Consider the following 26,977-nt stretch of genomic DNA (forward strand, 5'->3'; position numbering starts at 1 on the left):
CTGCTGCTGCTTCGTGATTATGTTTATACTTTTTTCCCTATTTGGTTGCTACTTTGGCTGCTGTGTGTGTGGCTTCTCCTATCATTTCCCTTCTCGTGTCCACCCTCTGGTGCTTGTTCATTAAGATGGGTATCCATTCCCAGGGAGACGATTGCATGTATGCTGAACCCCTCTTTCTCTGTACTTTTTTAAGCTGAAATTTTCTTGCATGCACTCTTTCCTGCACCCCTTGGATGAAAGGGCCCTCAATCAAGATGCTCTTCAAGAGTAACACATTCACAACTAAAACGAATTTCTCTCTTCTTTTCCCCACCCCAGAAATAAATGAGAGATGTTGGGTGGAATTCTGCCCCCATTCACATCAATGGACTAGCAGTAGGGCCAGGATTTTATCCCTTGGGTGTGATTTTCCATTGCCTTCCACCTTTCACCTGCACAAAGTGAGAGCAAAGTGGATGTAAAATGCTACCACCAATATGACAGTGGAGAATTCTTTTTTGATAGAGGAGCCACTCTGAGGTCACTGCTTCCGGCCTCATGGCCAAAGTGCAGATCTAGTCAGATCTGCATCAGTGGTGCAGATCTGTGTTCTGGCACAGGGAATCTCTGCTGAACTGCACAGAGGACAAGCACCTCTTTTGTAGACTGCTCAAATCCTGTAACCTGACTGCAGTGGAATAGCACTGGTTCTACTACCTCTGGGGACCTATATGCTTGAGAAAAAATGGGGAGCATTTGAGGCTCTTTGTGATTTTCATGATATTGCTGTCTAACACTGCTTTCCTGACTCTGTAAGAAGTGATATGAAGTGAGTCCATCTTTTTAAAAAGCAAAAAACCCAAAGTACTGCCTCACATTGAGTGTATGCTTTCCTGAGAAGGGCTGTTTTTATAAAATTACTTTTTAATAATTATTTCATTTTACATTTTCAAAACTCTGTAAATCATTAGCTCAATGTATTTAATGATTTTATTTATTCCTTTAGGGACCTCCAGGTTCACAAGGACCAAGAGGAGAACGAGGACCTAAGGGGAGACCCGTAAGTTGCTAAATGCTGTTCCTAGAAGTTGACTTAATCAGTACTCACATGCAGGGCTGACTTCAAAGTGCTAAATTGCTATACATCTGCTCTAAGATCCAATGCCTTATAAACATTCCTGTTCCTTTCCACCCACCTCCCAAAACACAGATCACAAGGCCAGAGGATTTTATATCTACCAGTTCTCTGAATAGTTTGAAACGTGAATTTTACCTTTGAAACAATTGACTAATGTCTAGAGGCATCGCCACTGACTAGTCATCATTTGCCAACACTTAACCAAAATGAGACATGAAATAGCTCATACCATTGTATGGCAATTAAAGGTAAATATTGACTTTTTAATGGCGACAACATTGTATCAGAGGTGATGTTAACTGCTTCCTGCAACCCCCATTGGCCTGGAGCGGTGAACTGCGGCCAGTGGGAGCCACAAATGGCCAAACCTGTGGATGCGTCAGGTAAACAAACCGGCCCGGCCCGCCAGGGGCTTTCCCTGAACAAGCAGCGGCCCTAGTTTGAGAACCACTGGCTTAGAGTATTTCAAAATGGAAAAGAGGGCAGAACGTGGAAGTATGTCAGTGAATAGTATTATTAAGACTGCATTTCCAAAATAAATGCTTAATAAAGGAATTTCAGCATCTGCATGATTGGTGTGAACCACAGAAAGGCTGAAAGGGAATGGTGGAAATATCAAAGGAGTTGAGGTTCTTTCAAGTGGGTATAAAAAGGATCCTTTCAATCTCAAAATTCTCTTCTCTGCTCCATAATGTTCTAGCATGGAAACTATGAAGTAGGATTATGCTTTATAATGGTAGACTATTTCTCCAACATATTCCTTATTGAAACAAAACCACAGCAAAAATACAGAAGCTGCTTTAAACAGGTTTTTAGATTTTAAACAGCAACATTCTTTCCATTTATCTTAGATACTCTCTCATCCCTTAATACAGAGGAAGTTCTCATTGACTACCTGTGGCCTTGACCAAAGGCCAGACCTCTGAGACCCATAAGAATACTTTACTCCTTTCCACCCCCACTCCTCCCACCCAAAATTTTGAGCCTGCTTTTGGAAAGGGGGACCTCCATGCTAATGCTGACTTTTTATTTCCTTATGGACCTGCATTTAAGGAAAACAAAAAACATTTAGATGTAAATGAAGTAGTGTTATATTTTTCTACCTTTATTTTAGGCATCAGATTATTTGTTAATCGTGTAATGTGATGAAATGCCACTTGGTGGATGAGTTTAGCAGCTGTAGGTTTATAAAATACATTGCATTGTGGGAGGAGGAGTTTTGAAATAGGAAGAAATGTAACTGTCTGTTTAGCAGCAGCAACCTTTGTTTCCGCAATCTGCCTCCTGGGATTGAACAGTTACTTCTTTGAATTCAAACATTATTGTTCTTAGCTTTTACAAGCAATGTTTTTACATGATTGAAAATAAACTAAATCTTGTTCAGGGGGCTCTAGTTTCACTTACTATACTGGTACAATAGGTATTAATTATATTACTGTCTTAATAGTATGATAAACTGTGGTTTGAAACTGTTTTACTATGGACTATTTTCTTTCACTATAATATCAAAGGCAAAACTTTAATCTTTTGTTTTCTGAGTACCAGTAACAAATAACCACAGTATTATTGTATTTGCAGTAAACTGTGTGCATGTTCAAAGGATGCCACCTTGTGGCCTAGCTGGATTATCTCTTACTTAAAATGTACCCATGTTTGCTGAGTTACTAAAAGATGTACAGGGACAAACAAAATGGTTTTACAAAACTAAAACATTCAATATGAGCTACCTCCAGCTGGTTAGTTGTCCTCTCCAAATAAATATAAACACACAATTTGCTAGTTTTCATTCCACAGTGTTGATGTCACAGCTGATGAATTTTTGGAGGTTAAAAAAATGCTTCACATTATATTTTTTCCTATCACAAAGTATGTGTCTAAAGGGATGTTTTGGTATAAAGCTAGTGCATTGTTGCCCTCAAACTCCATTTCGCATGGAGGGTTCAGTGCTTGTGGGCCAGTCAAAACAAAACAAAACATCTGGAGACAACAAATAAATACTATTGGCCATGATTTTCAAACATGACTGGTAATTTTGGGTGCCTCAATTTTTTGGGTGCTCAACCTGAGACATTTTGGGGGGAGGGATAGCTCAGTGGTTTGAGCATTGGCCTGCTAAACCCAGGGTTATGAGTTCAATCCTTGAGGGGGCCATTTAGGGAACTGGGGTAAAAATCTGTCTGGGGATTGGTCCTGCTTTGAGCAGGGGTTTGGACTAGATGACCTTCTGAGGTCCCTTCCAACCCCAATCTTCTATGATTTTAAAGAGGCTTGATTCTCAAGTGGCAGGCGCTCCTCACCTTCTCTTAAATCAGGCTGCTTTAAGGTATCTCAAGTTGGACATCAATTGTCATTTTAGAAAAGCTTGTCCCATTGTTCATTGGCATACATATCTTCCTTCCAATGGGTTGATTCTGTCTTTTTCATTCCAGAACAAAGAAAAGAAAATCGACCAACACTTTGCTCCTGTTTTTAGATTGTAAGATTTTTGAGGCTGGCATTATGTCTACCTCTGTTAGTTTAAGACCTAGTGTAATGGGGCCCAATATTGTCTGGGGCCTGTGGGTACTACTGTAATTTACATATGTCAAGGTCTTATTCCCACTTTGAACTTTACATCCAGAAAGTGGGGACCTGCATGTACCCTTCTAAACTTAATTCCTAGCTTAGATCTGATAATGCTACCACCAACCAAAATATAGTGTTTGGTACACTTTCTGCCCCCCAAAAACCTTCCCTGGGGAACCCAAAACCCAAATCCCTTGGGTCTTAACACAAAGAGGAGTAAACCATTCCCTCTCCTTTCCCCCTCCCAGATTTTCCCCTCCCTGGGTTACCCGGAGAGATCACTGTGATTCAAACTCCTTGAATCTTAAAACAGAGAGGAATCAACCTCCCTCCCCCTCTTTTTCCCCCACCAATCCCTGGTGAGTTCAGACCCAATCCCCTTGGGTCTTACACAAGGACAAAAAATCAATCAGGTTCTTAAAAAGAAAAGCTTTTAATTAAAGAAAGAAAAAGTAAAAATTATCTCTGTAAAATCAAGATAGAAAATGTTTACAGGGTCTCAGCTTTACATAGACCAGAGGGACTCCCTCCTCCCTAGCCTAAGTATAAGTTACAGGAAGCAGAGGTAAAATGTCCTTCCAGCAAAATACACATTTGCAAATAAAGAAAACAAACATAAATCTAATCCGCCATTTCTAGCTAATACTTACTATTTTGAACATGAAAGACTGTTTGAAAGAATGGAGACAGATCTGGTTGTACGTCTGGTCCCTCTTAGTCCCAAGAGAGAACAAAGAACAACCCAAAAAGCACAAACAAAGACTTCCCTCCACCAAGATTTGAAAGTATCTTGTCACCTGATTGGTCCTTTGGTCAGGTGTCAACCAGGTTTACTAAGCTTGTTAACCCTTTACAGGTAAAAGAGACATTAACCCTTAACTATCTGTTTATGACAACATATTAAATAATAATTCAGGATTTCTGAGGAGACTCTAGTAGTCTTACCATCTGTGTGCATCCATCTACAGGGATGGGCTCATTCTACTCCAGGGATGGGCAAACTTTTTGGCCTGAGGGCCCCATCGGGGTTGTGAAATGGTGTAGAGGGCTGGGTAGGGAAGACTGTGCCTCCTCAAACAGACAGGTCCCCACCCCCTATCTGTCCCTCTTAGAGCCCCCAACCCATGCAACCCCCTCTGCTCCTTGTCCCCTGACAACCTCCTATCCAACCCCTCCCCCCTGTTCCCTGTCCACCCCCCCCCAGGACCCAACCCCCTAATTGTCCCCTGCTCCCTGTCCCCTGATTGTTCCCCTGGACCTCCTACCCCTTATCCAACCCCACCGCTCCCTGTCCCCTTACCATGCCGCTCAGAGCAACAGGACTGGCTTATTGGAAAGCCTGGGAGAAGGGTGGGCGCAAGCCACGCAGCCCGGCAGGAGTGGCGGGCCAGAGCGCTCCCCATGCAGCAGAGTGGCTGCGGGGTAGAGGGGATGGCAGGGGAGGGGCCAAGGGCTAGCCTCCCCGGCCAGGAGCTCAGGGGCCAGGCAGGACAGTCTCATGGGCCAGATGTGGCCCGCGGGCTGTAGTTTGCCCACCTCTGTTGTAGTCCATAGCTCCTGTCCAGTCAACAACTAGAACTGAAGTTCAGACAGCGTGTATGTGTATGATAAGGGAAAAGGCTGTTTTTCTCCCACATTGCTAGGATCACATGACTTCTGACTGTAAAACTATATAACTGGAATTATGAAAGAAAGCATTAACTTGTCCCCTGAGAGTATTGAGGAATTCTTTAGTAGCTGATATGGTAGACATGGGCTAGCCTAATGCAGTCCCCAACTCCTGGGGCACTCATTCCAATGCACAGCAAATCCTCAGATGATTACAGTCCTTATCAAACAGAAATAAACGCAAGCCAGCTGGTTATAATGGTACAGCATGTGTTTGTAATGATGGCTCATTAAGGAAGACTTCATAAGTTTTATGGTTGCGGGCTCTTTATAGAGATTTAGTAAAGTTCAAAGGCTCATAAAATCAAACATTTCTCTCCAAGTGTAGGTGGAAGTGAAAGTGGTGGTTAGAGCAAACACTTCAAAGTATTTATTCATTTAAAAATGGATTTTTACATGTCCGTGAAATATTTCTATTGATTTTTGGCTGTTTAACTCCACTGATGTCTTGCCAGCTGCTTCTTTATTTAGTTCTTCTTCTCATACAAGCTGGATGCAGGGGATAGGGGACAATATGGAATTCACTAGAATGTCCATGTGACTGTAGTCACTCAGAGAAGCTATGAGATAGATTCTGGTCTAATTTATGCCATTTCTAATCTGAGGTAACGCCTTGGCATCAATTAACCTACTATTTTCACTGGATTACTTGTGCTTACAGGAGAAACCCTCCCATCAGTGTAGGTAGTGTCTACAGTGAAGCATTGCAGCGGCACAGTTGCTCTGGTCTAGCATTTCAAGTTTAGGCAAGCTCTGTTCTTGTGTGTCATTTGTGCAGCAAATTCATGATAGTTGGAGGTCTGTCTCTGATAGGAGGCTGCAAACATTCAGCTTCACTGAAATTCTTGCTATACTTACACTGTATGCAAGGCTAAGCATTTCTAAAGCCACAATAAACATTTCTGGAATGATATGAACTGTTCCTGGGCCCCTAAAAGAATATTTTTAAAAAAGACAGTCTAATTTATCTCCATAATTGATGGCTGCTGTTACTTCTAGACAGTGCTTCTTGTCTGAGGACCAGGAATGATCATGAGAATGGTCATGTTAGGTCAGACTAATGGTCCATCTAGCCCAGTATCCTGTCTTCTGATAGTGGCCAGTGCCAGATGCTTCAGAGGGAATAAGCAGAACAGGGCAATCATTAAGTGATCCATCCCCTGTTGTCCAGTCCCAGAATCTTGCAGACAGAGGTTTAGGAATACCCAGGACATGGGGTTGCATCCCTGACAATCTTGGCTAATAGCCATTGATGGACTTATCTTCCATTAACTTATCTCATTCATTTTTGAACCTGGTTATACTTTCCACCTTCACAACATTCCATGGCACTGCGTTCCACAGGTTGACTGTGCATTGTATGAAGAAATACTTCCTTTGTGTTTGTGTTTTAAATCTGCTGCCTATTAATTTCACTGTCTGACCCCTGATTCTTGTGTTATGTGAGAGGTAAGTAATTCTTCCCTATTCACTTTCTCCACACCATTCATGATTTTGTAAATCTCTATCACGTCTCCCCCTTAGTTGTCTCTTTTCCAAGCTGAATGGTCCCAGTCTTATTAATTTCTCCTCATATGGAAGCTGTTCCATACTTGTAATCATTTCTGTGTCCCCTTTCCGTACATTTTTCAATTCTAATATATCTTTTTTGAGATGGAGCAACTAGAACTGCTGTCAGTATTCAAGGCGTTAGCAGACCACAGATTAACATAATGGCATTATGATATTTTCTGACTTATCTATCTCTTTCCAAATAGTTCCTCTCATTCTGTTAACTTTTTTGACAGCCACTGCACACTGAGTAATGTTTTTAGAGAACTATGCACAGTGACTCCAAGATCTCTTTCTTGAGTGGTAACAGCTAAATTAGACCTCATCATTTTGTTTGTATAGTTGGGATTATGTTTCCAAGGTTCATTACTTTGTACTTATCAACACTGAATTTTATTGTCATTTTATTTAGTTTTGCGAGATCCCTTTATAACTGTTTGCAGTCAGCTTTGGACTTAACTAGCTTGAGTAGTTATGGGGGATGCTGTCTGCTTGAGGACCTTTTCAGCAGAAAGATTACCATTCCCCTTGGGTTTAAGAAAAGCTAGTCAAACATTTGTAAATTCTAATGAAGCTCACTAATATATTTGGTATGTATCTGTACTAATTTCTGCTGAATTTCTTTCTAGGGTCCTCGTGGTCCTCAAGGGATTGATGGGGAACCTGGTATCCCTGGACAACCTGGTGATCCTGGACCCCCAGGACATCCAACTCACTCAGGACCAGATGGGAGGAATGCAGTAAGTTTTACAGATGCATAAGTATGGGACTGATGGACTGGATCTAGCAATGTGCAAATGCCCCCAGTTCCCATTCACCACAGGATCTGACTTTCAGAGACACAAACTGGCCATCGAAAGATGGCTTAGGGTTGTGGTGTTGTGGATATGATTCCTATCCAGTCATTAATCTCTGCCACCCATTCTGATTAAAATGAATGATACCTGGGGCCATGGGTGAAGAAGCATAGTGAGTGCGGTGCCAGCCAATGGTAAGTGATCAAGTTTGCAGAGTGTCAGTGTGGCTGTGTTTTGTACATGCAGTAAATCAGGATTTAAGTGTTTACATATGTTGGCATTTATTTCAGCCTCTTCTAACTTTAAGTTTTCTAACCAGCACAGGTTTAATTAGTGAATAGATACTTTTTGTGAATAGTTAAGATTATTCTTGCTCTCAATTTCTGTTGCATCTCTGAGAGGATGGGGATATTAACCTACTACTTTTGTGTGCTCATAGATAGTAGGCTTGGAAAAGACCATCAAGGTAATTTAATCCACTTCTCCTCTATACTAAATGGCTGAAGAAGGGGTGAGAGAATGAAATCTTTTCCCTTTAATTAAACTGAAACAAACGGATCAAATAAGAAGCTAATGGGAAGGGTGGAAAGTATCTGTTGAAGATGCAAATAGTGGCAAAAAGAGGATTAGTGATTTGGAAGGGCTGACTTTGGAGGAAGGTCTGAAAGAATTTAGTATGTATATTTTAGCAGTTAAAAAAATCCCAATACAAAGTGCATTAGAGTCAATAGGAATCTTTCCATTCCAGTGGACTTTGGATCAGACCCCAAGAGACTGAAGAGAAACAATGTGATGGTTCATGGAGGAATAAAGAGAAAGATGGGATGATTTAGCAAAGGAAAATTTAGGCTGGACAATGAGTCAATTTGTTATTAAGTTATTTAAAGTATGATGGAGCCACCTTCTTGATTGCACAGTGGATTCCCCTTTGCTGGAATTATTGAGACCTAAAGCTAGATGAAGCATTCAGGAATGCTCTGTAGGGAGCAATCCTGCACAGCAAGGATGTGGATTAGGTGATCTGCAAGACATTTCTTTACCAAGATCCTATGAAGTATAGGATTGATTACGGGTTAATATGAAATAAAATTGTTCCTTTTCATATTTTGTAAATTACATCATGTTTTGCTATTCTAAAGATATATTTCTTGATTCCCCACTGCATTACTGGCTTTATAGCACTGTAACTCTATTGAAATCAAGGGAGTTACGCTGATGACAGATGTAAAACTGGAGTAATGTAGTGGTGAATCAAGCACTGATAATGATGGGCAGCACATTGGCTCATGATGTTACTCTAAGGGACCCTAAACCCAGCTGATCCAGCCCTTGAAGGATCTCCCCAGCATTGTGGTACAGAACTGCTGTTGTGGTTGCTAAACTACCCATCTTTTGTGGCAGCTGATCTAGAAAATATAGTAGGAAGAGGCATGGCCAGAGATCCTCTCCTTCTAAGAGAATCCTGGCTTGTGTAATGGCCCCATGGAAGGAACAGGACAGGGAAGCCTTCAGGCAGCTGGGCACTGTGGTAGGGGACTAGTCAGACACTGTGTACCCATAGGGTCAGAGGAGTGCAAAGGACAATGAGTACTCCTCAGTCACAACTGAGGAGATGGCTCTAAATAACCAAAATAAAAAGGTTTTGGTTTTTCAACCATATCAACAAGCACGTAGCAAGAGAGGGGTGCATGTTCGTTGAAAACCCTCCCTGCTTTAATTAATTTGTTTTGTAGGCTGGCACAGGATCACAAGAACAGCAGATGCCCTTCAGCTTTGCTGACTAAGGGAAATACGGTCAAAGTAATTATTTAAGATGAAAGAAAAAATCAGCTACTTGTCCACGTAGCTTCATATATTTCTAAATGTTAGGAACATTTATGTAAAAACAAAATAAAAAATGTGAGGCTCAGAAAACGCTGAAAAATGTCTGCAGACAAGATTAAGGTGGGTATAACTTAAAAGTCAGGGAAAGAGAAATTGATCTCATTTCAAGGAAGATCTTTCCTTTAATAATAATAAAAAATCTTTTTTGGCTTAAAGTGCAGTATGGTTTGAAAAGTAAGCATGCAAATTGAGTTACCTAACTCAGCTGCTCTTTGAGGGCCTGATCCAACTTCTGTTTAAGTGAATGAAAGTTTTTTTTTTAATGACGAAAATATTATTTTCCTCTTTAGCACCACAGAGCCAGAATAAATAATGAAAAGTGAGTTGTGTAGTTTTCTGACTGTTGCATCATGAACACAATTGCCAGCTAAAATTGGGCTTCTCATTTTTACAGCCGTTTGCAGCTCAGATGGCAGGATTGGATGAGAAATCTGGAATCAGTAGTCAAATGGGATTCATGCCCGGTGCAGTGGTGAGAACACATTGAGTACCTCTGTATGGTAAAACAGATCTGAAGTAGAACATGTATGCAAGGAGTGAATGAATAGCAAAGACATCCACCCAAATGCCATATGCTCCCTTCATGTAAATGCACTTAACACTTTTCTTTTCAACCCAACATTTGATTCTCACCCAGGATCACAAGAGGTTTACTTGTTTGTTCCTATTGTTATATTAATATTATTTATTGGTTTGTTGCTGTTTCCTTCTCTTACCCGCTCCTTGTACTGGAAATGTAATGTGGAACCCACTTGAAAACCAGGGGTTCTGTGTTTAAGACAGAACATGAAACTTGCATGATGCCAATTCTTTGTGACTCTGTCAAAATACAAATGCTGCTTTCCTGTAGTATTCTTTTATTTCTTGGGTGAGAATTGCTTTCTAACAAAATTGTTATTGCTCTCAGAGTTGAAGTTTCAATTCAATAAGTTATTTTTCTTAAATTTCCCTCCTTTTTTAGGGAGGAAAATTTCATGAAATTCTGAAAAAAATTATTGTGAAACTCGACCCTTTAAAAATGGTTGTTAAGATTTCACAGACTCAAAAACACTACTGAGGTTCTCTCCCATACATTTAGTGTAGCAGGATAAGCACAGTACAGCGCGGGTCCCACAGTTCTACTCATTTGAATAATGAGGCAGAAATTTGAGTTTGAATTAATTAAACATGATATTTGGCTACATTGTACTTGACAAGTTTATTTTTGATTGTTTCATTTTTGTTGTAGAGTGAGGCAGGCCTCAAAGCCTCACAGGACCTAAGGCCTCACCGCACATTCCAAGCTTGTAGCATAACTAGGAGAGTTTCTTTCCTCCTACATTTAGTGACTCCACAGAGAAAAAGCAATCCAAGGTTTTCAGCCCCTTCTGAATTACATGCCTCCCAATGTTCTGATTCTTCTTCGACCCCCTTCCTCTTCTTCCCTTCCCCTTTTGACTCCCTTCTGCACCTAACAGCCCAGTGTCCAATGAATATCAGCTCATAATACTTCCAGAGGCTTTGACCATAGAAGTGTTAGTTTGAAGGTCACCTTCAGACATGCTCTTTCGCTTGGTTTACATGGTGAGGTGATTTGATTTCATTTATTTTAAGTGATTTAACAAGTGCTTGTGTTTTTAATAGGGTCCAGTGGGTCCAAGAGGTCCGCCGGGTTTACAAGGACAACAAGTAAGTGATTTGTTCCATGGTGTTTTTCACAGATGTACACAAAAGGAATAAGAAGAGACCGAGTGCAGGATATCTAAAGTGTTCATGTAGGCCCTGTTTCTGGAAAGTGTCCTTCATCAAAGGTGTATGTCCTTTGCTAGTTAGGGAGGTACTTAAGCATGTGGTTAAGTGCTTTCCTGATTTAAAGCCATAAAGATGTAGTGCACATAGAGAAATTCCATCCTAAAAAAGTATTAACTGATCTTGTATTCTTATGTAATTCTATGAAACACAGTGGGCCAAATCTATCCCATTAACTTGGATGGAGTTACACCTGAGGTGTTTTTGGCCTATAATTGTCTTTTTGTCAGATGCTTACAGTTATGATCCTTGCTAATTACATTGCTATTCAGAGATAGCATAATACCAGTAATGCATCTTTCTTAAAGTTTTCCCAAATTGTGTGCCTGTTTATAGAATGAGTAGCCTGCAATTTCTTAGCCTATCCTTAATTCTTACAAGGAATTAGGCAGAACAGTCGAAGCACTACATAATTATCACAAGTCACCACTGAGCACTATACCCAGAGAATTACAACATAACCTCTTTTATTTCATTGCCATTTTTCAGTCTTATATCACAGGCATCTGGATACTCATGATCTTAGATGCATGTGCAATTTCTGCTCAAGTCAGAATTTACTTTCTCATTTTTACACTGATTCCAGTTATCAATGAAATAGCTTTGTTTCAAATTTACTGGCCAAATTCTGACACCCCTGTGAATTTTGAATAGTACCTTATCCTTCAATAGTTCCACTGGTTTGTGGCTCTCTGTTATTGTTCTATTGTGGTGAAGTGTTCATCCTGATATTTGACGTACAAAGGAGAAATCTATTTAAAGTAAATACTGCGTTCTTCAGAGTTACCTTCTGCACCGAAAGTCAGGAATCTTGGTACCCACAGAAGTCCAGTGATGGTTTATCAGGCTTCAGAAGACAGTCATGTTAATCCAAAGAGATCAATTTGCTATCAGGTCCAGAAGAGGTCTTTTTACTCAACACATATTTTAATTATTTTTAATTATGGCACTCTTAAATAATAGAAAATGTTGGCTATTAACTTTCTCTGGGTTCAGTATCAGCACTGGGCTAGCTTCAGATGGGGAAAAGATGTGCTGAGCTGCAAAATGTGCATGCGGGCTCAGGACTTTTCCAAAGTTTGAGGGGTATTAGGATGCAGAGTATTCATTTATTCCATTGTCATGACATGAGTTCGAATCTGGGTCTAAACTGTCTCAAGAACAGTCATTATTCCCATCTGGGTTACTAATTGTGCCTGTATAATTTTTACTATTTGTAATAGTTTTCCAGACCACTACCTTTGGTTCTAATCTATTCTATATTTATCCTTCTTTGGGTCAATTTTAGGGTGGTGGTGGCCCCAAAGGCCCGCCAGGTGAACCTGGGGATCCAGGACCAATGGTAAGGTCAAATATATGTGCATCTTCCCAATGTAAAATTGCAGACTGTACAGTAGAGACTATTCTAAATTCTCAGTATACCGTAGGCTCCTCTCTTGCTGCATGCACCAAAGGGACCATGTGACAAGGGCTGCAGTCAGGACTGGTGGTAATATTTTTCTGCTGGCTCACTAAGTTTTAATTGCTTTGAATGGCAGTGATGGGAGTTGTGGTGGATCACAACCTCAACAGGAATCATCAATGCAATGCTGTTGCAAAAAAAGCAAATGTATTAACAGAGGCATAGCATGCAAGTCATAGGAGGTGATAGTACCGCTCTACTTGGCACTGGTCAGGCCTCATCTGGAGTATTGTGTCCGATTTTGGTCATCACTTGTATAGAGAGGATATAGAGAAACTAGAAAGGATCCAGAGATGAGTGACAAAGATGATCAACGGGATGGAACACAAGCCATGTGAGCAAAGGCTGAAGGACCTGGGTATGTTTAGTTTGGGAAAGAGGAGATTAAGGGGGGCACATGATAGCGGTCTTCAACTACTGGAAAGGCTGCCATAAAAAAGATGGAGAAAAAATGTTCTCTCTTGCCACAGAGGGCAGGAGAAGGGGCAATGGGTTCAATTTACAGCATAGCAGATTTAGGTTAAATTTCAGGAATAACTTCCTAACTGTAAGAACAGTAGGACAATGAAATGTACTACCTAGGGAAGTCATGGAAGCTCCTTCAGTGGAGGTTTTCAAAAAGAGGCTGGATAGCCATCAGTCTTGGATGGTTTAGACCAGTGGTGGGCAACCTCGAGGCTAATCAAGGTAATCTGATTGCGGGCCGTGAGACATTTTGCTGACGTTGACTGTCTGCAGGCATGGCCCCCTGCAACTCCCAGTGGCTGCGGTTTGCTGTTCCCAGCCAATGGGAGCCATGGGAAGTGGCAGGTTGCAGGGACGTGCTGGCTGCTGCTTCCCGCAGCTCTCATTGCGCACCACTGGTTTAAACACAACAAATCCTACATCTTGGCAGGATGTTAAACTAGACGACCCTTGTGATCCCTTCTATTCCTGTGATTTTAATGATTAACGCCTTTCATCCACTGATCTCAAAATACTTGAAGGTGAGTAAGCATTAGTATCTCTGCATGGCTGGTGGGGTGATCTAAACAAAGAATGATGGTCCCAAGGTCACACACCAGTTCATGGGAAGAATCTGAATTAGAGCCTAGACTTCACGAACTCTGCTGTAATCACTAGCCCTCGCTGTCTGCTAAGAGAGTGGATACTGCTATTAGTTTCACCTGACTTCAATGTGTAAGGTCTCTAAAAGGCCCCTGCTCATGATCCTGACTACGATTTTGGAATAACTAAAATACACTTTCACCCTCATAGAATTCATCCCACATTTTATTCAAAGCCTAGTGTCTCTTTCCTAGGGCATTGTGAAATAGAATGGTTGAGAAGGGGTAAGAATTATGATGTTGCTGAAAATTAAATCTTCACTACTGTATGTTGTCTTTATAAAATGACCTTTCAGAATGCAATATATTTATTTTCTGGGAGACTTTTGTGGATTAATTAATGTATGATGTATTTAATTACTAGGGTCCAGCTGGTGCTCGGGGCCCCGAAGGACCTCCAGGCAAACCTGGTGAAGATGTACGATTTTTTTTGTTTTGTACCTTATTTTACTTTTAATAAAACATGTAGGCTTCTCGTGTACAGTTGCTTGCCTGTGCAAGTGTGTGTTCTGATTATTTCTATCCATTTCATTTTCACTCTAACCTTGCTACTCACCTCCAGTGTCATAGCTACTAACTTCCTGCCAAAGACGACAAGACTTCTGTCTTGTCAACAATATCCCTTTTTTATCTTGTGGGGCCAGTGGTGAGCTATGCAAAGCACTTAGTCCCCCACAGGGCTAAATGAAGCATCTTCCTAATGTTCCTTGCCCTGCCAGCCCTCAGCTTGAGATGCCTTGTTTGAAATCAAAGCCAGGATTCCCATGTAATAGTGAACCTGAGCCACCCCCTGCTCTCTCTCTTAAGAAAAGCTTTGGAGCACTATGGGCAGTTAAGGAGAAAAAAGGACCACAGTAATGTTGATCTGGATCTATGACATTATTTGTTGTTATTTTTAAACCATTTGATTTGTTCCTCAAGATTTAACCACATCTGAAAATGAAGGAATGCGATAACCATTAGTTATAATTGTGATGTGTTAGAGTAGGGCTGGGCAAACATTTTGGCTCGAAATCGGGAAATAGAAATTGTATGGTGGGCCATGAAGGCTCACAAAATTGGGGTTGGGATGCGGGAGGGGGTGCAGGCTTTGGGGTGGAGCTGAGGATGAGAAGTTTGGAGTGTAGGAGGGTGCTCTGGGCTGGGAGCGAGGGCTTCGGAGGGTGGGAGGGGCATCAGGGCTGGGGCAGAGGTGTGGGCTCTGGGGTCGGGCTGGGGATGAGAGGTTTGGGCTGCACAAGGGTGCTTCGGGCTGGAATTGAGGGGTTTGGAGAGTGGGAGGGAGATCAGGGCTGGGGCAGGGGGTTGGGGCATGAGGAGAGGCTCAGGGGTGCAGGCGCTGAGCAGCGCTTACCTCAAATGGCTCCCGGAAGTAGTGGCATGTCCCTTCTCCAGCTCCTACATGGAGGTGCATCCAGGCAGCTCTGCTTGCTGCCCCATCTGCAGGCACCGCCCCTGCAACTCCCGTTGGAGTGCGTAGGAGCCAGAGAGGGACCATGCTTGCTTGCGGGAGCTGCGTGGTGCGGTCTCTGATCCTGCGCCCTGGCCAGAGTGCCAGAGCGGAGCTGAGCCACTGGTGCGGCTTATGGACCGGCTTCAAATGGCTGCGGACCGTAGTTTGCCCACCCTTGTGTTAGAGTAACATTTCCCTGCTTTGAGCAGGGGCTTGACTAGATGACCTCCAGAGGTCTCTTCCAACCCTAATTTGCTATGATTCTATAATCCCTCTGCCATCAATTTGTAACCCCATACTACTAGGTGAAAGATTTTCTGGTAGCGTACATGTATCTGTGTTCATAAAAGCATGACTGTTGCACTTAATTTTAACAAGTGGTAAAGTTAAAAATAAAAGTCAGTTAATGTTATGGAAATACATTCTATTTTGTGAAAACATAATGAACTCCCTTAGTGGCAATTATACAGTACAAATAATTTGAGCAATAGGAATCTTAGGAAAGGATCAGTGCTTAATCCACTGAAGCCAATAGAGCCCAGACTCCTAAGAGGTCCATTAGTTTCCTTCATAATGTATAATGTCACACTACCTATGTCTAGAATTTTCCTTTTCCTGAATCCTTTTAGCTTCTTTAAGTCTAGCGCCCTGGATGCTTTATAACTAATTCATTCAAATAAAGGGTTGCTTGGTTGGTGGCTGTGGCTAACTGTAAACAATCCTCTTTAAAGTTCACTTACTCAATTTGAGCCAGATTTCTTTCGCCATCAAATTGCACAGAAAATGCTTTCATCGACTTATGCTTAATTATTCAGACTTCTGCACAGAGTCAAGAAAAGATACCAAGCTAAAGCCCAAACTGCTGTAGGTTAATATTACCGCAGAAAATTTTTAGATCATGAACAAAATTAAATTATCATTACAAAAGGTTACATTTTTACTAACCCAGAGCAAAACTATTCTGCAACGCCATCTACTGACATTGAAGTACACTTTAGACCCACTTTAAGCCGAATCCTCCAGTTTTTGTAAGAATTTTGTTACATTAATAAATGTAGCAATGAAGTTTATTACTGTAGTCTGCACAATTCAATAGATATTATAGGGCACGAGTGTAGTTAATTTATATTACTGGAAAGAGAACAGATGAAGATGATTTGTTGAGTGAGAACATGAAGTTTGGACAGAGAGATAATATGGTAACTTATTTTTGACTTTTTTATATCTTCACTTTTTTTGTTTTTTAGGGTGAGTCTGGAAGATCAGGACAACCAGGCGAGACTGGATTCCCAGGATCTACAGTAAGACCATGATAACTTATAGTTTAGCAGACATACTGTTTGGGCATTAATAAATATATTTTTCTTTTTAGTAAAGTGGTGCGAAGTAGTGACAGTTACAATTTCAATACATTTGTAGTCAGTTTCCTAATGAATTAATACAATGCTATATTTTAGCAATGGTTGTCTTGGGTTATCCCTGAGGGTTATTTTACAGGCCCACAATGCCTCTAAAAGCCTTCAAAGGAGACCAGATCTAAGATTGGGGTCAGTATACCTTCTGATAGACATATGTTCTTATCCATAGTCACCATCTCAGAGAACTCTAAAACTAAATGTAAAAACTATAAATGTATAACAGCTGTGCCAGGATGCTTGTGCTAGAATGATGTCATGGATACAGAATATCATCCCATGCAGCCAATAACCTTTTCATCTGCTGCCGTATGGCGAAATTCATCCTTGACAGCAATGAATTTACACCGTTGATGAATATAATCCATCGAGCATGAATCAAACATTTCCCAGCATCTTGTGTAGTGATTTACACCAATGTGGGGTAATGTGGTACCGGATCAGAATGATCACCACTTTGCACTGGTGTAAATAACAACTCAAGGTGTAATGTAAGGGCAAACTGGGTGCATAGTACACATATGTGGCTTATTAGTCATGTGTTTGCTTGCCAGTTTAAGAGCTACTCCTGTTTAAAGATAATTTTTGTCTTTGTTCTCATATATAAAATCTGCTGCTAAGGCTGAATTCTCCTCCATGCTGCATTCATGTCCAATGGCAGGCAGGAGGGACGGGGGAAAATCTGTGTGTCATTTTCTACCTGAAAATTAAAGTACTCAATATCATCCTGAACATTTGAGTTTGAGATACTTCTGCAAATATGTAGTTTTGTCAGAGGGAATTTCTATTTGCAAAAGTCTTATCCAAGCTGGGCACACATTTGAATATAATTTGCACCATTTGTAAGTCTCTGATAATTTTGAGGTAGCTTTGTTAGAATGCATTTAAGGTTACAAGCAGGTTTGGTCACATGGAGAAAGTTACATGGATTGTCCTACTCACATGGTATTTCTTTCGGTTCTTTGATTGGCTGTGTGTGCGCCACATACTTACCAGAGAAGGCATTTTTACTCAGTGTCTCAGAAGAGATGTTGGACCTGTTTAAACAAAACACAAAAGGAAAAAAAAAGTCAGGAAGAAGCCCTCAAACCTCTCAATTGTCTGTGTTTGTCACGGTTGAGCAGGCAATAGTCTGGAGCCTTTTATGTTCTTGTTCTGATATGTATTACGTAGTATTCACTTGATGTACATTACTAACATGTACAAACTTACATTTTCAATGTGCACAATATACTTTACAAAACTGCACTGGGAAAGCTGGATTTCACAGCACAAAATTGCTTGAAATAAAGTGATAATAGATTTAATGTGAAATTTTGTGAAAGAATTATTGTCATTTTTGCCTCAGCACATGCAGCAATGTAGAATTCCTCCCCAGAACTCATATGAGCATTACAAACATGGGCTCAGCTCATGCTGTGGCTTGCGCACTATGGGCTCAGTCCTGCATTGTGCTGAGCAGCTCCAGGAGGTGCAGAGCACTGCAGCTCACATTGGAGTTAATAGAAATATTTGGTGCGCAAGGCTCCAGGGGAAACTTTCCAGGATCAGCCGCCATGTTTCCAAGGGCACATGGTTGGTAAATGAAAGGGCTTCTAAATATATAGTGCAAATGCTGCAGAGGGTAGTAGTTGGTAGTTCAGGTTATGCCTTGTGATGGGTTGTTCTACTCCCTGCTGGATGGTGCTATTTCCTACCAGTTCTGTGGATCAGTTCAATCAGGTTGATGCTCCTTCCAGTCATTACACCTTAGCAGTTTTTCCTCTGTGGCCCCCTCTTGATCTCAGGAGCCACAGCTGTCATCTTCATTTCTCAGCCCTCTAGTCAGGTCACTATTCCGATTCCCTTCCAGGCGAGAGTGTATCAAGGTTCCTGCTCTCCAGCAGTCTCAGGCAGTCTTCTGCTTCACTGCCTCACAGTGCCACTCCCACAGTGGCTGGCAGGAGATCCTGGGCCCACCCTCTACTCCAGGTTCTGGCTCAAGGGCCTCTGTACACAGCAGCCACGGTCCATTCCATGCACCTTGCTGCCTTTCCCTGAGCCGCTTCCACGCCTCCTGGCCTTCTCTGCGCCTCTCGGTTTGCCAGTCTCTTCGCTCCCACCTCCCAGGCAGTAACTTTAGGCAACATGTCTCTGCAGCCCCTCAAACACTCCTTACTGCTCCCAGGGAGTGACTGCAGACTTCTCCCTGCTGCCCACTCTGCTTTCAATTTCCTGTCTTCTTTGTAGAAGTCCCACTTGTTCTTCACAGGTGAGCATCTCTCTAGTTAGCTGCCTCCAGCCTAAAGCACCTCAGTTTGCATCCTCATTAGCTGATTGGGCCCACCAGACCTAATTCAGCTCTTGCAGGGCCAGTGTGGGGAGCACATCCCATCACACTCCTTCTCAGAGGAGCAGAAATATATGCTACGTAAAGCATCTTCTCAGCCCTCTCTAGAAATCCCACATTAAGCAGTAGGATTTCTGGAGCATATTTGGGCAAAATTAGGCTTCAGTTTTCACCTGGTTCCTCTGTGCTCTAATGATTACATCAGTTACAGGTTTAAAACCTGTATTGTCCCAAATTAAAAGTACTCATTGCAGTTGTAGGAATAAACAAATTAGCCTTTGGCCATTAGTGCACATATATATGGTAAGCAGACATAAATGTAAAATTCCTTAACTATCCATTAATGCTTTATAGTAAAGATGGTGCCAGACCAAAAGCACAAAGTAGAACACCTCTATACTTCAGGAATATTTGGATCTACATCCAAATCAAAATGTGACAGTTCAGGCTCATTGCTGCTTTGTACTGCATTCCCATGTTCTAGGCATGACTTGTACATGACCCCACTGTAAGGATGAAACAGATACTGCTAATATGTACTCTCCAAAATACCCAGGGAATAGAAAATGTGTTTGGAGTGTGAGAACAGCTTTGAGGGAACACAGTCACTCCAAACCACATATTTATGCATATCTATATGTATGTGTATATCTATAGCCACATGACCTTCTTAATTTAAATTGCTCTTAAATTACATAGGAGATGGGAGAAGATTAAATCAAAGTATTTATTTATACAGAGCACCAGCTGTCAGACATTTGTAAGTGCTTTAACATAATTCTAAAATACACAATTCATAATTCTTGCAAACGCACTTTAAAACAATCCTGACTGATGGAACACAATAGTGAACAAAATGGGCATTGCCCGGCTTTACCAGAGGAAGGATACGAGACACTTCATATGGATTTAATCAGGCCGCAAACTTTATTATTAGATATCTGGGACCATCTGGCAGATAAAAGTGTACAGTGCAGGCAACTCCATGTTCATTCACATAACTACTCGTGACTTCCACCAGCTCCCTTCGTTTTCCATCTGGGTTCCCCAGCCAACCCATGGCTTGGACCTTACCATCCACCCCCATTCGTAGGAAAGGTTAAGATGGGCTACAAGAAAGGGGGGTTGGCTCCCTGCCGTACCATACGAGCCCCGACCCACCTTCCATTCCTTTAACCCTCACTTCCTTTTAAAGTCCCTTACAAAGCCATTTATGTGGCAGTGGAGGCCTTCCCTATGGAGTACCCCCTCCTCCCTGCTTTCACCGTCCTGTGTCTACATGGAGCCATGCTGCCTTGCATGCCTGGATCCTCTGCTACCTGCTGCTGTTGCCTTGCTTGCTGCCTGAGAAAGGGCTTCTAACCTGAGGACTTGCACCTTGTAAAACCTTCTGCCCTTATATGCCCAGGGGATGAGTCAGCATAGCCAAGCTGACCCCAACCCACCTTTTTTTGCAGAAGTTTCTGACCTCTTTCCACCCCGACCCCTCATAAAGCACTGCTACCTTCCTGTGGCAAGCCTGGACAATGTCCTTCCCCATCAGGTATGGTGCAGTCAATCATATAGAAAAAACATTTTAAAAATCCCTGTCTTTTGAAGATCACAACCACCTCTGAGTCCACTCCAAATATCTGAGAAAATTTAATGGGACTTGTAGTGTGCCCTGAAGTGGAAAAAGTGAATTCTAATGTTGAAGGGCCCCCATTGAGAACATCCTTCTAGCTGCCTGCTGTCTTTTCAAGCCTTAAAACTCCAGCTCGGGTAACTCTGTTGACTCCAGTTGGGGCAGTATATCCTGGGGAGAGAGGTGATCTCTCAAGTAGGCAGGTCCCAGATGATTTCAGTGTTTTATAAGTCAAAGGCAACACCTTAAACTCTGCTTGAATCTAGGGGTATGTCTACACTACAGCTGGAAGTGGGACTCCCAGCCTGTGTAGGCAAACTTGCACCGGTTCAGCTTGAGAAGTGTGAATACCGTAATGCTGGTGGAGACTCAGGCTAGCCATCTGAGTTCAGATACCAGGGATCATGTGGCCTTGGGAGACCAAACTGCAATGTCCCCAGTAGTATTTTTAGTGTGCTAACTCAAGCCGAGCTAGTGCAAGTTTCTCTACCTGGTCTGAGAGGGCCGCTGCCAGCTGCAGTGTGGACATACTGGGTAATAATTTGCACCTTGCGTAGTCCCACCGACTTCAATGCTACTACAACGGTAAGGTACTCTCAGTGCAAGTAAGGGTACTAGAATTTGGTCCTTAATTATCACTGCTGCTCATTTTTATGGATTTCTCTAACCAGATTTGATAAACTTTAAAATTTTTCTCCTTTTCTATGTTATTTACTGTTCCTGTATTTTGTCTTTTTTCAAAAAAATAGCTACTAGTAATTAAGTCAGATACTTAATAAAATAAATGATGGGGAAAAATTATTTTAAGATGATGAGTTTGTGGTATGTTGTGTGTCTGACATATGGCATTCATTGGGCTGGTTTCTCTGGTTCCCTAAGCTCACAAAGGGACCTTAAACCAGCCAGAGATTCCCCCTGGAGAATTCCACTCTTTAGGAGGAATCTTTGGCTGAAGTAAAGTTGGCAAGATGTCCTTCTGATCTCCAGCTTAAGTCGACATGGTGTGCCTGCTGGTGGCATGTTGAGAATGGGGCAGGAGGAGGGTGTTGTGCAACAGGGGATCAATGAGCAGGGCCGGCCTTAGGATTTATGGTGCCCTAGGCGAGATTATTAAACTGGTGCCCCTGTGCCTGATCTGCTCTTAGCAACACAAACATAAGCTTACAGTATTGGAAAACTTGCCACATTCACGTTATTAAAACCAGTTTAACTTAATTAAGCACACTGTAATGCTGATGGACTAGCACTAAAGAAGCAGCACTATAGAAAAAATTCTGATATGACAGAATGACAAATAATATATTTTTTTAATTTATCAAAATTTTATTGGAAATTTATATGAAGAGGTATTGAAACAAAGATTTGTTTTTAATTAAAAGCAATCTTTCTGGCTTTTTGGCTGCAAAATCAGTAATAATGTCATCGTATGACAAAGACAAAGTCGTGTCTTGTTCGATTGCAAGAATAGCAAGACCAGTTAAGCGTTCCTGACTCATTGTAGAGCAGAGATAGTTTTTAATGAGCTTTAGTTTTGAGAAACTCCGTTCTCCTGATGCTACTGTTACAGGAATTGTCAGTAGAATACGAGTGGCAATGTACACATTAGGATATATGTCAACAAGTTTGCGGGTATGAATAAACTGTACAATGTCCATCACCGATTTTGCATGTGGCAACATTGATGACAGTGTACTCAATTCTTCGTACAGTTCAAGTCCATTTAAATCAAAACTATCACCGTGCTTCAGGAGGCTCTCTAGGTTCTTGCACTTTGTCATTAGTTGCTCTTGTTTTCCTATTTCGTTGAATTTAGTTATGTCATACAAAAATCCAAACTGTTCATGGTGTACTTGCAAGGTATTAAACCTTTCATCAACAGCAGATACTGCTTTATCCATCACAACATTAAAAATTCAACCTCAAATTTCTTTTCTGGATCGTCTATGGGCTCATCTGCTCCTTCATATTCCATTTGTCGTTTTTTCCTTGAAACTCGTGTCACATTCGCACATGGAAATTTGGTTCTACACCGAGTGCCTGTGCAAGCTCTCTTGCTGTAACCTGTGCTTCTTTGAATCCATGTTCTCTGTATTTCACTAAAAAGTCTTGTGTGTTGTTTAGTAAGGTAAGTGTTGAATCAAGCTGCATCATTGGACTCTGCATTATTTTGCTTACACTTGAGATTTTAACAAGAATGTCATACCAGATTACGACAGATGTTAGAAACTTGAAGCTGGATATTTCAGAGGCCAATGACTGTGCTTCACTTTTAGCTTTTGGATCTCTGGCTTCTTCCGAAATAGCAACCAATGCTTCATAAACTTCCTCAGATTGATATCTCAACTATTGTTATTATCTGAGGTCTTGGCCACCGGTCCTGCTCAGGCCACTGCCAGCTGAGTAAATGAAAACCCAAACCGGCAGCGGGCTAAGCGGGGCTGGTGGCTGGAACCTAGACAAGGATCCCAGGCCTGCTCAGCCCGCTGCTGGTCTGGGGTTCTGACCACCAACTCCTGCCAGCCAGGATCCCGGCCGCCAACCCCCTCAGCCGCTACCAGCCTGGGATTCTGCTCACCAGGCTGGCAGGAGGCAGAGTGGGGCCGGCGGCTGAGCTCCTGACTGGCAAGGGCCGGCAGCCGGAACCCCGGAGTAGTAGCAGTAGGCTGAGTGCTGCTGGCACCCCAGACTGGCAGCAGACTGAGCCACTCAACCCCCCACCGGCCCTGCTCAGCCCGCCACCAGCCCACTCAGCCCGCTGCCGGCTGAGTGAATGGAACCCCAGGCTGACAGCAGGTTGAGTGGTTCAGCTGGCCTGCTCAGCCCACTGCCAGCCTGGGGTTCTTGGGGTCCCAGGCAGCAGCAGGTGCTGAGTGGGGCCGATGGCTGGTATCCCAGCTGGCAATAGGGCAGCAGCCGGAACCCCAGAGCAGTGATGGGCTGAGCCGCTCAGCCTGCCGCTGCATACCATCAAAAATCAGCTCACCTGCCACCTTTGACACGTGTGCCGTAGGTTGCCGACCCCTGCTTTATACACTAGTAAGGAGATGAGCATATTACAGTTGTTGGAGGGCTCTTATCAGGAGTAACAGGCTATAGGAAAGTCAGTCAACATTTTTTTGTTTCTCTGATGAAAACTGGCCCACTCCCTGCCTCAAACCAAACCTGTCACTAATAATTGTCAACAACTTAATTTTCTGTTTTTGGCTAAGATATTGATTTTTTTTTAAAAAAAATATTGAAATTGGATTCAGGATTGTTAGCAAGAATTTTTGGCAAACAAAGTTGTTAAATGACAATCTAAATGGCAACACAGTACTGCTTTCATGCTTGGCTCACCCCCCAGCCTGCTGGTCCAACAGCTGCAGTAGAGGAGGAGATAGGTGGAAAACTGCAGGACCCCAAATCCACCTCTTGGGGTGCAGAGTGGCAACAGCAGCAGCAAACCCTCAGGTCCAATCACACGCCAATGGGCACCACCACCAGCCTTACGGACCATGGTGAAGTTAGCACAGCATCTGATCTCAGGGACGCATCACCCTCGGACGGGCACCATGGAGCCACAGCAGCTCATCCTGCCCTGTGCAGCTCCCCCCGGATGAGATGGATCGCTGGCAGCTGCCAGCCCGGGGGAGAGGCGCTCCCCAGCTAGGGTGGCCAGATCCAGATGTCCTGATTTTATAGGGCCAGTCCCGATATTTGGGGCTTTGTCTTATATAGGCACCAATTATACCCCACCTAGAGTGACCAGACAGAAAAGTGTGAAAAATCAGGACAGGGATGGGGGGGGGGTAAAAGGAGCCTATATAAGAAAAAGACCCAAAATTGGGACTGTCCCTATAAAATAGGAATATCTGATCACTGTACCCCAATCCCCTATCCTGATTTTTCACACATCTGGCTAACCCCAGCCAAGCCCTGTGTGACATTCCAATCCTGGCTCGCTGCCGAGGAAGTGAGTTACTTTCACTTTCATTCCTCAGAGGCAGGCAGCCTGCCCTCCCCCACCTATCCCCCAGCACCTCACCCAACCCAGCCCTGACGGAGGGAGGGAGGAGAGAGAGAGAGGGGATGCTCCTGGGGAGGAGGGAGAAAGGAGGGGGTGCTCCGTGGGCGGGGGGGGGGAGAAGAATGGATGTTATGGGGGACAACAAAGGATACTGGTTTCAGAGCCACAGAGCCTGCCTCACCTCACCTCAGCCAGGGGGAAAGAGTCACACTCACAGGTGAGCTCCTTCCCCACCCTTTACCCCCTTCCCTTCCCAGAGACCCCAGCCAATCCCATTCCTCAGACTGTGCAGCATTCTGCTCTCTCTAGGACCCAGCAGCCCTGCTCCTACATGCTCCACTGCTTCCTGTCTGTCTGGGCTGCCTGCAGAGTGGTGCCCCCAGGCAAAGTGAGGCCCTACGCATTTGCCTACTTTGCCTATGCCTAAGGACGGCCCTGTCAATGAGCCTGATCCCTGTCTGGTGAAAGGTCTGCTATAGAGCTTATGCCACCAGGAAAAGTTAGAATAGCTCCCCTGCTGCTCTAACTTCCACTGTGGGAGAGTAGCTGGAGATCAGGGACCTGCATTCAGCTCTTTACTGCTAGTGCTGTCTACACTGTTGGAGTACAGCTCAGACATACAGAGGAACTGGGGTTATTGGTTTTTTAGATTGGATGTGTATATGTCATTACATGACATTTCAAACTCTGACATAATATAACAATACTAAAGAAAATGCTATTCTTTGTATGAAATAGTTCATTTTAGGGGTTTGTCATCCACAGTGTAGTTATTCAACAGTGATTCCAATCAGTGAATAGGAAATGGAAGTGTCATTTTATTTATGATGAGGAAGTCACAGGCAACCAAAAACGGGCTTCCCTTCCCCACCTGATCCCAATTGCTTTGTCTTGAAGGAGATCCCATTTTTCTAAAGTTGACAATTTAATTTTACACTCAATTCAAGTAAGGAATAGAGGGATTTCACCCCTTCGTTTCTTCTGCACCTCAGTTTCCCTTGTTAAATCCTCTTTTCCATACACATTCTGAGACGTCATTGCAGCACACAGATCTATGGGTGAGAGGCCTGGTGTTCTACCTTTGAGACTGCAATGATATCTTTAATTGGCTATTTGCATTTTGCGGGAAACTGAGCCCCTTTGTTCTGTAGAAACAGAAAATGTAATCTTTGAAATGATAACAGCCCCGACATAATGCTCAAGGCCTGATTCAGCAAGATACTTAAAAGCATAAGCTTAACTTTTAGCATGGGTGTAATGTGACTGAATAATTAGTTGGGCACATGCATAAGTAATTTGCTCAACTGAGGCCCAAGAGCAGAAGGTACTCCATGTTTCAAATGTATGTGAACAATATGGCATCCTAGTAACACAATATACTGTCACAGGCCTGACTCCCTGTCTTACTAGGAATTATTTAGGCCTTTTCTGAAAAAAAAAGTCTGTGTTTTTTGCCTCATTTTCCTGTACAGGTAAAAGTACCCCAGGTTGCTTTCAAATAGTTGCTAAGATAGTTTAGAAACAGTTTGGTTATGAGGCTGCGTTAGTGGTGTTTTGTGATTTAACATATCACAGTGCGAGAAAGACAGATTAGATTTTTTTTTAAATTTAAATTATAGCTGTCTTCTCATCCCACTGAACTTGTTAGGTTCCCTTCTCCTTACATTAAAAAACTAGCTTTGATGTTGATTTTTACTGTATTACTTCTGTTACGGATTTAGGGCTTGATCCAAAGCCCAGTAAAGTCAATGGGAAACCCTTAATGCTATTTACTAGGAGACCTCTAAACTTCAGTAGGACATTATGGTGACCATAAAAGGAACATTCATCTCACATTGCCTCATTGTTACGTGCTGTGTGTCTTGCAATACTATAACCACAAGGTGAAGGTGTATTAGACATGTATCAATTTACCTAGCACTTTTTTTTCCTAGTTCCCTGACCTGTCTTAGCTGCACTAACAGTAAGTGTATCTGCTCAGACATGTAAGGAGAGTATTCAACTGTACCGATCTAGGTCACTTTATCTGTGTTTGTGTTTTTCTGTTTTAGGGATCTCGAGGCTTTCCTGGTGCTCCAGGTCTTCCAGGTCTAAAGGGCCACAGGGTAAGCATTAACCTATCTGTCTTATAGATAATCTTTCACAACAGTTGTAATTTTTTCAATCAGCCTATTGTATGCTAGTAGACTATTTGACCTATTTAGTAATGGCA

The 26,977-nt window shown here is 42.5% G+C and overlaps 1 protein-coding gene and 1 long non-coding RNA gene across 2 annotated transcripts in view; both read left to right on the plus strand.

The window, feature by feature from the left end:
- COL5A2 (collagen type V alpha 2 chain) overlaps nucleotides 1-26,977 on the plus strand; it is a 183,207-nt gene that overhangs the window by 93,838 nt on the left and 62,392 nt on the right. The window contains exons 6-13 of the mRNA XM_032802587.2: nucleotides 986-1,039; nucleotides 7,531-7,641; nucleotides 9,977-10,054; nucleotides 11,206-11,250; nucleotides 12,659-12,712; nucleotides 14,303-14,356; nucleotides 16,639-16,692; nucleotides 26,817-26,870. Of these exons, the coding sequence (XP_032658478.1) occupies nucleotides 986-1,039; nucleotides 7,531-7,641; nucleotides 9,977-10,054; nucleotides 11,206-11,250; nucleotides 12,659-12,712; nucleotides 14,303-14,356; nucleotides 16,639-16,692; nucleotides 26,817-26,870 (504 nt within the window). The remainder of the gene's footprint in view (nucleotides 1-985; nucleotides 1,040-7,530; nucleotides 7,642-9,976; nucleotides 10,055-11,205; nucleotides 11,251-12,658; nucleotides 12,713-14,302; nucleotides 14,357-16,638; nucleotides 16,693-26,816; nucleotides 26,871-26,977) is intronic.
- Nucleotides 23,417-23,978, plus strand: LOC142047397 (uncharacterized). The gene is made up of 2 exons (XR_012656635.1): nucleotides 23,417-23,552; nucleotides 23,623-23,978. It is a non-coding gene; the product is annotated as an uncharacterized LOC142047397 (long non-coding RNA).

Source organism: Chelonoidis abingdonii, chromosome 10, assembly GCF_003597395.2.
Source record: "Chelonoidis abingdonii isolate Lonesome George chromosome 10, CheloAbing_2.0, whole genome shotgun sequence".
Lineage (NCBI taxonomy): Eukaryota > Metazoa > Chordata > Testudines > Testudinidae > Chelonoidis > Chelonoidis abingdonii.